We start from the raw sequence: 13,108 nt of genomic DNA, 5'->3' as shown, positions 1-13,108 counted from the left end.
TGAGGCGCAAGGCAAGGCGCGCGCCTTTTTGAAGCAAGGCACAAAAATGCTAAAAAATCAAAAAATGTCAGAAAATTCAAAAAAAATGCCAAAAAATTCAAAAAATATCAAAAAACATTAAACATGATATTACTAAATAATATAAAGTTAAATTTTAAAATAATGTTTTAAAATATCTATTATCTAAAAATAAAATACATAAACATAAGATGTAAAGCATATTCAAATGAGAATTTAAAAATAAAATCAAACATATAAAGCATTTTCAAGCATGTAAAACCTCTAATCTCTTTTTTCACTCAATTGCAGTACTTCACACATAGCTAATGTAGTGTAAAACATATTACATTCCTGATTCTACGAGCCACCTTTGTGCCACGTCCCTCAAGGCAAACCCAAACAAGTCCACGTTAGGTCTTAAATTCTTAGTTTTCACACAAAAAATAATGATTTTATAGTTTTAATTGCTTTTTAAGAAGACATTTTATTAGAATGAATGAATGAACAACATTACCAAAAAAGCGCCAAATTTTCAAAAGGCACACGCCTGGGCTGAGGCGCAAGGCACATCAAGCGCACGCCTAGGTGCACCAAGCATGCGCCTTTTGAAAGGGCTGCACCTAGGACCTAGGCGAGGTGCATACCCTGAAATGCGCCTTGCCTGTGTGCCTAGGCACGCCTTTTAAAACACTGATTGTTCCAATTCTATCGGATGTCACCTGTTGAGGATTTTGTGCAAATTTGTTAGTTACTTTTGTTTATTATTTGTTTAGATAGGAAGTGGGGACCTAATGCAGGAGCTGAAGAGGCAAAATTGGAATTTTATGAAAATTTATGTATTTCTGTATTTTTGGACATTAGGGGTATTTTTGTCATTTTGCAATTTTCTATTGGGTCCAATGGTAAGAGTTTATTTGTCTAGTTATGGTTTGTTTATTTTTAAAAGTTCAGTCATTGCGCAAGTAGGATTAGAGTTATTGAGTCTTCTTTGAATTTAAATAGGATATGACAGCTTTAGTTTGAGTTCTACTAGGATTATTGAGTCTAACAGTTTGCTCCTAGGATTATTACGAGTTTAGAGTCTATAAATATGTATGGACGTTTTACACAAAGGCAATGAAGTTTATTGAATTCTCTTCGGCTTATGCTAACTATGGTGAGTGATTCCCATGCCCTAGAGTGATTCTATGCACCCTGTGAGTGATTCCAAGTATTTTCTCTCTTCTCTCTCCCTATTTTCTCTCTTATTCCACCAAGAAGCCATTACAGCTAACAAGAGCATAACATTCTGATCAAAGAAAACCATTCAAAGGACTAGAACTGAACTGGTCCTACATCAGGACCACAGCATACTTGTTGGGACCCTTTGGAGTGATGTTTTTAAGCTTTTTATGCAGTTTTATGTGGGTAATTTTTTCCATAATCCATATAATATAAAATAAGGTACAATAAGGGATAAAATTGAAATTTGAAAAATTTTAAATATCCTGAATATTTTCCCTTACTAAACCTGAAAGAATTAGTGGAGAGGTGGAATAACTCAACCCCAAATTAAGGGGTAAGTTAATAGGTAAACCTGAGAAGAGTTTTAGTATTTGACCAATACCCTAGGCAGGCATAAGTTATCCTTTATAAAATGACAGCACATTGCCTTAATAGATGCTAGACAAGTAATAGTTTGCATTATGTTCATACTTTGTGTAGATTAAAATCAATCCTCCCAGGGAACCGAACCATCTTTTTCAATAAATAGATATCATTTACCTCTTTTCAAAAAAGACAAAATAAAATTTTGGGAGGGGAGAGAAGACTTTCATCATCAACCGAATAATTTCTATCGAGTCATTAATGATTTCAGACACCAAAAAAATTTCTATCCTATGAGAGGATTAAATAAATTACCTAGATAGACAACAAACAACCATAAAAGCATCGAACCTAATTCTTCAAAATTGAGCGAAATGATGTAGCCAAAATCAAATCCCTCTATGACACTAGTTCCTTCTTTCCTTTTCTTTTTACCCAAGTAACATTAAAATACTCTGGTTCATTCCAGTGCCTATTATGAACATGGAAACTGATTATCCACTAGTTGCAAGTATCAAGATTGCATCTTTCACTTATTTTGCGGGCTCTCTGTAGTTTAGTGGGAAATAAGGAACTACATTTTCTTTTTCTGGAAAAGCAATCGATTAATGAAAAAGAAAAAAAATAACCTTAGGGATTACCGTGACACATTTTGGAATTTACAAGAATATAAGACATTTTTGTGATTATGCTAGACAAGCTCTTAAGAAGTAAGAAAAATAGAATATATAAAGTATACCTAGAGAATATGCCAAAAGCATACATCAAATACTCGTATGGTGTTGCTTGTCAGGATGTCCCCGCTTGGCCCTACGGCGTGTATGATTTGAATGGGCACTTCGAGTGGGTTTTTTAGCCTTCTTACTGCAATACCAATAAAATAAATATCCTAAACTAACTTCAAGTATAAAACAATATTAAAAGGTAGAAAAGAACAATAAAGATGAAAAAAGCCATAACACATCCTATATCAATGACTTAGAAATGCAAAACCAACAAATAAAAGAATAACTAACCAGAAGAAAGTTGAAAACCACTTAAACAGAACAATTATTGGAAGAGCCAATAAAACAGAGGCCTGTAAAAATTTAAGAAAAATATTAGATGCCAAGCTAAAGCACATGCAACCTCTCCAGGAAGGATGATTGACAGACAAGATATGTATAAATGGCTACAAATTCCTTACCAAAAACCAAACCATTCTTTCAGTTGCAAGAGGTCGTGTTAACTCATGCTTTTTAAAATTTTCCTGTAAATAGCCTTGGACCTTAACAAAACGAAGAAAATATTGTGAGATGCTTACTGTACGTCCAAATAAAATATCAAAGTTAGACTATATTATATTCTTCCTCAAACTAACATAGTATATCCAACCATAACAAAGCAGTCTGTTCATGCTTTTGTGTTCTTCCTTTAGGAGACTTTGATATGTACCATTTTCTCAATTGTTCTTTCTAATTAATTTCTTCCTTCATGTTGCTACCCAATCCAAAAATAAAAAAGAAGGGGCAAGCACTAAGCAAGAACCTTATAGTTGAGTAATAGTGAACCATACAAAAGAAAAGGTGCACATACACCAAACTATAGAAGGCATAAGAAAGCCAGAGAGATCAGAAAATAAGGGTTGCACTCTCATTACAAGCACACCAAGAAAAAGGTTTAGAAGGAAGGATTTCAAATATATATTGGTTTTTCCATACATTCAGCTTATCACAACTTGAAAATTCCATAAATAAATGATCTCCCAATCCTTTTTCTTCCCCAAACCCTGACTGAGAACAGTGCACCTATGTATAATACAAAACAAGATGTGAATATGCGATTTCAAATCTTGTATTTGTCTATGTTTCAGGTTTCCATATATAAATCTGTGCAATTCTAGATTTACATTTTACTTTTAATATTTGGGAAAGTAGAAACATAATTATATGTTAACAAGGACCATAAACAAGAAATTTTAGGCTTCTTTGTCAAAAATTGTAGGTTCTTACACAACGGGCACTACCTCGTGAACTAGCTTTGTATTGCCTGTGGACTTATTTCTACCATTACTTTCTCACTATAAAATCATAAATTCAAGATACCCAAAATTTATTCGATCAGTTCTCATGAACACTTCCAAGAAGACGAAAACCAGACAAGTGGATTTCAACAAATCAACAAGAAAAGGTAGAATTATAATAAAAAGACATTATCCAATAGTGGTCCCAGCTATCTTGGGATTTGGGAGGGTGGACTGGATGTGGATCTAACCTTTGGCACTTATTTGCACAAAGTGGCCACTCTCAAACTCAAACCCCAATTTTTCATGCTTGTCAGCTCAAGATTTTTACCATTACACCAAGCAAGCAATTGCTCCTAAAAGACAGAATCACAATAAGATGTTAAAAACAATTAGAATTTCAAAAGAGTTTACCTGATGATGGTATATTCTTGAAGATTTGAGGAATTTTCCATAAGCATGAACAGCTTTCTTAGTATAAGGTTTCAATGCAACTCGTGCTTTATCAACATGAGGTCTTGCTGCAATTGCAACCTGATCGAGGTAAGGTCTGGTAAACTTCTTAGCTTCCTGCCAATAATGAAGACATTTCATTGGAATCATGGGGTGAAAAAAGAAACAACTTAACCATTACTAAACATACCTGAATGTAAGGATCTGCAAATTCTTGTACTCTGTAAACATGTGGTGTTATGGAATTCTTGGATGTCTCATAAACCTCAGCAGCTTTGGTGGTTATTAATTGAACATGTGGTTCAACATAGGTTGTAAAGGACAGCCATTGATCTTGGAAAGCTGGGATCCACCACTTCACACATTAAAACAACCATCAGATCATCCAATTCAACCACAAAGTATACAATATAGAACAAGAACCAGAAAACAACTGTTACATGGGATCTTCTTTCAGAAGGCTCTTGTAGGCAGAGCATACCCATTTTACATGAAGCATATGTCATTCTTTTAAATAGATAACAAAAAACTTTAGTAGAATAGGAAGAACATACCTAGGCACCCACTGATATATTTATTTTAAGAAAACAAGAAACATCATTACAAAGCCATTTTTTTTATCAATAACGCATTTCATTAATCAATCAGAAATAATAATTACAAAGAAGGAGATAAACTTTCTTATCTCCCCCAACTGAGGCTTAAGCCCCCATGAATAAGAATTAGAATTACAACTGAGCCCAGAACATAGATTCCCTCGTCACCCCTTGTTTGGCTAACCCATCAGCAAACAAGTTAGCAGATCTCTTCACCCAGCTGATCTTGACTTCCATGTCTTTAACCAGCCACCTAAACTTTCTCCTTTCATTGCTGTAATTCCATAACCCAATATTGTCTTTATTCAGCCACCCTACAACCACCTCCAAATCCCCTTCAATTACAAGTCTTCTTATATTCAATTCCTTTGCTCTTTGGACACTGATGGTGTGCAATCTGGTCACTCCTAGTTGGCACTCGTGTGGCTTCCCAAGAAGTACCTGAGACGAGGAAGAAGAAGAATCCTCGGGGGGTTCGCCCGACGGGAACACTCCAACGATTAAGTCAGTATTCTGAGTAAGAAGCAAGGAGAAGATAAAAGCTAAGAGTGAGGTAGCGCAAGAGATTTTCAAGATCATCCCCCTGTTCCTTGATACTAGCTCCTTATAACAGAAATCCGTTGTATCAGGCCCACAGGCCTCTGACAGGGCGGGTATAACCGCCACTGTCAGCCTACCGCAGCCGTTACTGACGGGGCTGAGGTGGCACGAGCGGGGCCATCGCCGCAGTGTACGTGCCTATCAGGTGTAAGGCACCCTCTGAAGGTGGCAGACATGACACTGTCTGACGAGGGATATGGCCGTTGTTCCCAGATTTGTCGGGTACGGTGGTTGGCAAAAAGTCTTCCTGCGATGTGACAGACTACCCTTCCCCGAGCTACCCTGTGTCGGGTTATCCCGTAACCGGCGTGCTGCCTGAGGCAAGCTATGCCGAGTTGGCTGACCCGCGGTGTCTATACCTCGAGGTGTCTAGAGATGGGTCGGTGCGTTCCTGTCTAGGAGTGGCCCGAGGTCTATTGAGAGGAGCTCGGGCCTCAAGAGAGGTCAGGGTACCCCGAACTCGGGACGCCCCGAAGTGCCTTAACCCCGGGGATGAGGTGCAGGTAAGGTGGCTCCCAACGAGTAGCTTATCCGCCCAGTTGCCGAGCTGAACTCGATGGGACCTTCCCTCCGAGTTGTGGTTGCATTCGTTGCGCTGTCATGTTGAGTCACTGTTTCAGCAGGGTCACGCCCACGTGTACCCGTGCTGCGAGGTCGGGCCAAATCACCCTCCATCAGACACCTTCCATAACTGCATAGATCTGTCTCTGAGAGAATCACCCACCCCAATTGGTCCTGAGAACAGGGCTGAAACATTCCCATTCTCATCCCTAAACACACCCCCAGCCCCTAAATGCCCAGGTTACATCATTACAAAGCCTTGGGTGATGAGAAAGTAAAAAATCAGACCCAACAGACCATTTTTGAACATCCAAGAGCTCTGATAATATTAAATTTTTTATCAGAAACAGTAACTTTCATTAATAAAATAAAGGAAACCAATCACCCCAACAGGAGTGCTGACCCCACACATCAAGCCCCTATTACAAAGCTGCCCAGAAGCAATCCACACTGGTTGAACCTTGTTTAGCTAAGCCATCAGCCAAGGCATTGGTTGACCTTCTAGCCCAAATAAATTTTACAGCAAAGTCCCTTATCAGCCACCAAATTTCCCTCATATTTTGTCTGTAACTCCAGTTCTCCAAACTTCCTTCCTGCATCCAACCTACTAACAACTTGGAGTCCCCTTCCACTTCAATCCAATGGAGACCCAACTGCTTAGCTAATCCCAGCCCATGGAGAAGAGCCAATATCCCAGCTCTTAAAGAATCTCCCGCCCCTATGTCCCTGAGAAAAGGGCTAGTACATTTCCTTCTTCATCTCTTAGAGCTCCTCCTATCCTGGACAGTCCCAAGTTGCCAAAGTGAACTCCCATCAAAATTCAGCTTAAATCTTTGACGTGAAGGTGGCATCCAAGTCTCCTGGATTACAGATTTAGGTCTTGAGGAGTTTGCTACTACATTCCAGCCCTTAGTTATATCATCAACAGAGAACTCTTTGTATAAATCCAGCACTTTTACCCAATGTGCTACCTTGATGGTTATGTTGTCAATCAATTCTTCCTTTGCCACTCTTGTTGCTCTCCAAAGAGTTCTCCTTTTCTTCTGCTATCTATAGAAGCTTGCATCAAATTGTCCTGCCACACTAGGGATCCATCTGCAACTAAAAAGAAAATAGAACCATATCCAAATACAACTAACACCCAGCAAGTCAGTCTACAATGTCCCAAGCATCTTTCTTATTTAGTGTGTTTATCCCAGTCCTCGTAGAGTCCCTCCATTCTAGCTTAGACAAAGCTTCTGATACATTCTTAGGAATGGACTAGGCTGAAATGGAGGCTAGGAAGGAATAGTAGGAAGGGGACAAAAAGTTGTGAGAAAAGTGTTTGGAAATGCAATGAGCAGTACATTACTTCTTACCCTTTCACACTGCAATAGATAGGTGAAGGTCAGAGAAGGAAGGTACTAGTGATGGTGGTATGGGACGTATCCTCTCTTTAGTGATTGGAAGTGTCGAAGGCTCATCTAGAGACGGGAGAACAAGTTGTGCATGTCTTTACCTTTGTCATTGGTACCACCTCTAAAGAACATAAGAACATATGTGTAGTAAACACAGGAGGACTAGGAGGAGGTGGAGTAGGGATGAAGGAGCTAGGAAAAGAGGACGACTAAATTACAGGGACCAAAGGAGTTGAAGAAAGGCTAACACAAGATTCAACAGAAGCTGACAAGCAAATAGGGAAAGCAAACAATTCGATAAAGGGATCCCCCTCAGAAGAATGGCCACAAAAAGGAGTGTTTAGAAGAGAGTTTGGACTTCAGAAGAGGGTTTCATGATCATGAATTGAACAGTGTTGTAAACCAATTACAAAGCTTGGAAGGAGTGTGTTTAGAAGATGGTAAAAGGGATATGAGAATTTGGACCCTATCACCTTAACATGTAATTCCTTTTTCTCATCCTTCCTCTTTTCCTCTTAGGGAGATATGGAGTACTCATATCCCTCCTAGGGTGGGTGGGTGATGCAGGGAAATGTTTCTAAAAAGAATTAATACTTATGAGCTACTGCAAAGAAAAAACCTAATTGGTGCCTCTCTTCCCACTAGTGCTCCTTCTACAAAGTTAATGGTGGTGAGAATTGCTATCACTTATTAATCTCCTTTTTCTTTTTCAATTTGGAATTGGTTCTTTTCTTTGTTTGGGTGCAGGTGGAACTCTCCGTCTTAATGTACAAAGCTTGTTTACTCCTACTTTCCTAAGCCAGCCAAAGAAGAGGGGAAAATTGCTTTGGAGATGCACAAGGGCAGCGGTGTGTTGGACAATTTGGAAAGAGAGGAATCATTGAACATTTCTTGGAAAAGAACAAAGTAGAGAAGCTATTACTGAAGTTGTTACTATCATGGTGATCCACTGGGTGAATCATTGAACATTTCTTGGAAAAGAACAAAGTAGAGAAGCTATTACTGAAGTTGTTACTTCAAGCGTACAAAAATGAGAGAAAAAAAAATGCAATTGAGAAACTCCACAACAATACATTCCTCTCTCTTTTCTTTTTGATACAAAGAAGATTTCCTTCTCACTCCTTTCTTTACAATAAGTTGTCATCAATCAAACAAAATCCTGAATGTAGACAGCCTTAACCTTTTTGGGTTTTGTATACGAGAAGGGAACCATAGTCAATCAAATTGACTATTTGACTGTAGACAGTTTTTATCCCTTTGTTCTTCATTTTCATTTGAAAAGAACCATAATCAGCCCTTGGGAATAAGACTGTAGATGGTTTAATCCCTAACCTATCTTGATAGAGGGACTACAATCAACCAAGTAAAAACACCTGGTTGTAAATGCTTTCTTTCCCTCTATTTCCTTTCTTAGAAGTAAAAAAGAAAGAGAGAAGATGCATAGCAAAAGACGCATAATATGAAGTATTTACAGAGACAACTTTCCTTTACCTACCTGTATTAGGGAAATTTCTTTTTCTCTTCCCTGTCTTCCCCTGAGAACTTCTCTTTTCTTCTCTCTTTATCTTGGCTTTTCTTAAGAATCTCTAAGAGTGGTATGTTCTAAGACACAATTTTCTCCAAAGAGGCCTCCAGTTCCCCTCTAAGGAACTTAAATAGGGAGTGGGGTAGTTATGCAACTACCCCCTCCCCCTAGGTGAATGACACCTAGCCTTCCCACTTAAAGAGAGGGAATTCCCGTACGAGACACCTTATTTAGTTTTGATGATTTAGCTAGAATACTAGCCAACCCACTAATTTGGGATATTAGCTATTTCAAGTTTATTTGGGTTTGTTCAAAAAAAAAAATTGCTTTCAACATGCAATAGGAGAGAAAGTCTCAGCAAAGTCAACCCCATACATTGACTGTACCCCTTTGCTGCCAACCATGCCTTATACTGATCAAAACTACCATCAGCAAACTGTAAATCAGAAACCACCTACTCTTGTCTCCCCACCATTAAAACTTTAAAAATTCCTCTCATCAGCTCTCTTTAACAATTTAGCGAATATCTCAACACCCAAAATAAATAGCTAAGAAAACAAAGGATCCCCTTGTCAAAGCCCTCTAGTTGCTTTAAAGAAATCCTTTGGGGAGCCATTAATGAAAATTGAAAATGAGTGGTCTTCAGGCATACCATCATCCAATTAATTCATCTTGCCCCAAAACACATCTTTTCCATCACCAACTGAAGATAACACCAATAAACATGATTACTGAAGATAACACCAATAAACATGATTATAAGCCTTCTATAGATCCAACTTAAATACAAATAAAAACCAAAAAATAATAATAATAATACACGTAAAAGTAGAATGTTATCCCAGCTATGTCTTGAATCTGGATCCATTAATTCATATTCAAGCAAGAGAGATGAGTACACAACAGGAACCGTAGAGCATGGTATTGCAGCCCACATTGTGTAGTTACTAGCTAGCCAATATTCTGGTTTAGAACTGATCATATCTTATAACTTAATTTTTATAATAAAAAATAAAATTCATTAAAAATTGATCACATCTCATGACTTTTGTTTTAATTTATAGTAAGCCATAAAGAAAAATCCATTCATACAGTACCATTAGAGAATCATAGGTCAAAAGCTAATGAAACAGAACATAGATTGTAAAAAAAAATGTGGAAAGGAGAACACCTTTTTTTCTCAATTAAAAAGGATAGGACATAATGCCTGCTAACTTACAGTTTTAACTGTTTCAATGTGGGGTAAAGCCCACTTCTCAGCCTGAGCTTTTATCTCTAGAGCCTGAAATAATTCAGAAATGAGAAAATAATCAGTTGATCCTATATATATATATATATATATATATAAAATAGACAAATTCTACAATCATTAGAACTAAGAATTGATCAACTCAGCTACACAAGTCATGCAATAATAAAATACAACCTTTTGGGTGGCAACATCCATGGCAGGCCTCCCATGCTCATTCCACTCTTTTTCCATAAAGGACTGCAAGTTGAGAAAAAGACAATTAAAAAAAGAAGCTTTTCCTTTTCTCCTTTTTTTCTTCTTTTAGTACAAGGGCATAAAGGCCTTGTCATATAAACATAGAAGGAACATGGCATCATTTTACCTGGTAATGAAGTAAATGAGTTGCAAGCCAAGATGGAAGCCATGCACCATGAACCTGATCAAAGTAAGAAGTAATAACAAATATTAATCAAATACATTTACTCAAATTGTCACCAAGACAAGAACTACATGAAATGCAATGTGGAGTAGTGCACCTTCTGCAACTGCAGTAAAAGGGCAATTGCTAATCATTATATCAAAAGTATAACCAACCAAAAATATACAAGAGAAGTAGCAAATGTGTGAATATCTGTGCACATGTATGGAGAGAGAGAATCCAATTGGTTTCAGATTACAGGTTCAATATTTCTGCTTTCTAAGGTTTGCAAAACCTACTGGATCATTAAACCACTGGGTTTCCACACACCATTCTGTCCACTTGAGTTTTACTAGTTTGACCAGTTTTATGCACTTACTAAACCAGGAAGTGAGCTTGCACGAACTAAAAAGTGGTTCCCTATTCCCAGGATTACCCAGTTCTTCTGGTCCAGTTTTTTATAACCATTAACAAAATTAAAGCACCAGCACTTAGTCTTACCTCCAACAATTCTTTAGTCTTTGAAGTGGCCTCCAACTTTGCCTTCATCATCTCTTCCTGTAGTCATTGAAAAGGAAATCAAACTTACATCACCGTCATATAGCATAAGAAAAATAAATAAAACCAAGAGACACCAAGTAACTAAAATACCTCTGCCGCTTTAAGGGCACGCTCAGTTTTACGAATTCTGCTTTTCTGTCCATCATTGATCTTTTGGAGCTGTACCAGCAAGCCAAAGATAAAGTTAACAAACGGAGTAATGTCAGAAATAATAATATCAATATCTCCATAATAGAACACCAGCTAACCTAGTTCAACTGAATAAGTGAATGTAACCATGAAAAGACATGAAACTATCATTTCAGTGATAAGAAGTATATAGGAATAAATAAGAATGAAACTCCCTATTGTGTAAGTGGTTGTGGAGGCTCCCTCTGGAACTAGAAACTATCTATTGCATAAGTGGTTGTGGAGGCTCCATCTGAAGCAGGACAGGTTGTCACATAAAGTAATTTGCTAGTATCCATGGTCTGATGGAAATTTGTTGGGGTGCTAGCTTTTCTCCTAGGGCAACTATGGCCTCCCCTTGGAAAGTTATTTTTAGCATCATGCTGGCCTTAAAAACTATTATTAAGTAATGTAGGCATGGGCAACAAATTTCTTTTTTTGAAAGGACACTTGGGTGGGCCTTGGCGCAACAGTTGGGTTGCTCCATTTCGACCTGGGTGACCAGGTTCAAATCCTGGAAACAGCCTCTTTGTATGTGCAGGGGTAAGCCTGCATACATCTGTCCCTCTCCAGACCCCACATTGGCGGGAGCCTCATGCACCAGGCTGCCCTTTTACTTGGGTGGGATTTTTTCTCTAAAAGACCATTTTACTAATCTCTATGCTTTATCCTCATACAAATCAGAATTCAGAACATATTTCCAAGTTTTCTATATCCACAGCTTCTAGGTCTTAGGGAAGGGGAGCTTGAATCTGTGATCAACCTCCTGAACATTCTTGAAGCTACCTTCCTGGACTCATTTTACTTGGATAGTAATATTAGGGACAGCCTCACTCTTGGTTACATTCTCTTGTGCTTCATTCTTTTGTGTGCTTTTACATCCCCAAAGTTTGCTAACTCCTCCAATCACAGGTGCGGAGTAGATCAGTCCCTCTCAAGGCAAGGATTTTCTGTTGGGAAATAGTTCTCAGGAAGATAAACACTTATGGCATGTTTCAGATGTAAACTTGAGCTAGGAGGAAGAAGAAGAAGAAGAAGAAACATTTGAATATGTGGGATGTGTAACTGTTCACTCCCACAAAGAAAACTTTATATTAGGTGACTAAATTACATATATGCCCTTAGTTATAGTGCCCAAATACAAATAAATGAAAAAGACAAATGAGCCCCTACAAACAAAACATATTCTCCTCCCAGAATTAGTGCTTTTTGTTGGGAAGCTTTCCTTGAAAAGTGTAACACTTGTGACCTACTTCAAAGAAAAAGGCCTAATTGGTGTTTATCCCCACACTGGGGCATCCTTTGTAAGAAGAATGGTGAGAATTGTTATCACTTACTGGTTTCCTGCCCATTTGTTTCAGAGATCTGGTGTTGGTTTTTCTATCTTTTTGGTTGCAAGTGGACCCCCCCCCCCCTCAAATGTACCAAGCCTATTCCATTCTACTACTGTTAGGGGGCTGAAGAAGAGAGGGAAAATTCTATGGAGATGTGTAAGAGCAGCTGTATCTTGGACAGTCTGGGAGGAAAGGACTCAACAGACCTTTCATGGGAAAGAAAGAAATAAGAGTGTAATCATTGAACTAATTTCTATAAGGGTGGTTCATTGGGTTAAGACTTTGCAACTTTTTGAAAACTATTCAGGAGATATCATCAGGAAGTGGAAAGAAGTGGCTTGGTCAGCTCCAAGGAAGATTTCACCTAACCCAATTTGGTGCCCTCCAGCTTCGGGGTTCACTAAACTAAACTTTGATGGCAGTAGCGAAGGAAATCTAGGCCTGTCGGGTATGGGGGGAGATTTCAGGAATGGTGAAGGTCGAATTATTGCATTGTATTCTAGTTCTATTGGATGGGGGGACTCTCTTAGAGCTGAAATATTGGTTGTTTTGGAAGGGTTAAAAAGAGCTCAAGAGTTAAATATCAGAAAACTGATAGTGGAAGGTGATTCTAAGTTGGCTATAAACTGGCTAATGAAGGATGATTCTAGTTTGTGGAAGTTTCTAAATGAGAAG

At 38.2% G+C, this 13,108-nt stretch overlaps 1 protein-coding gene across 1 annotated transcript in view; it reads right to left on the bottom strand.

Moving 5' to 3' along the window:
* The window catches only part of LOC104599172 (uncharacterized), a 38,224-nt gene that overhangs the window by 15,473 nt on the left and 9,643 nt on the right, over positions 1-13,108 (bottom strand). Inside the window, exons 5-14 of the mRNA XM_010261592.3 lie at positions 11,022-11,090; positions 10,872-10,928; positions 10,335-10,388; positions 10,148-10,210; positions 9,941-10,003; positions 4,233-4,397; positions 4,004-4,159; positions 2,774-2,854; positions 2,604-2,665; positions 2,327-2,451 (exon numbers count right to left, since the gene is read on the bottom strand). Of these exons, the coding sequence (XP_010259894.1) occupies positions 2,352-2,451; positions 2,604-2,665; positions 2,774-2,854; positions 4,004-4,159; positions 4,233-4,397; positions 9,941-10,003; positions 10,148-10,210; positions 10,335-10,388; positions 10,872-10,928; positions 11,022-11,090 (870 nt within the window). The 3' untranslated portion in view covers positions 2,327-2,351. The remainder of the gene's footprint in view (positions 1-2,326; positions 2,452-2,603; positions 2,666-2,773; positions 2,855-4,003; positions 4,160-4,232; positions 4,398-9,940; positions 10,004-10,147; positions 10,211-10,334; positions 10,389-10,871; positions 10,929-11,021; positions 11,091-13,108) is intronic.

Source organism: Nelumbo nucifera, chromosome 2 (genome assembly GCF_055504915.1).
Source record: "Nelumbo nucifera cultivar China Antique chromosome 2, China Antique-T2T, whole genome shotgun sequence".
Classification (NCBI taxonomy): Eukaryota; Viridiplantae; Streptophyta; class Magnoliopsida; order Proteales; family Nelumbonaceae; genus Nelumbo; species Nelumbo nucifera.
Note: the sequence above shows the minus strand (reverse complement) of the source record. Positions and strands in the feature narration are given on the sequence as shown.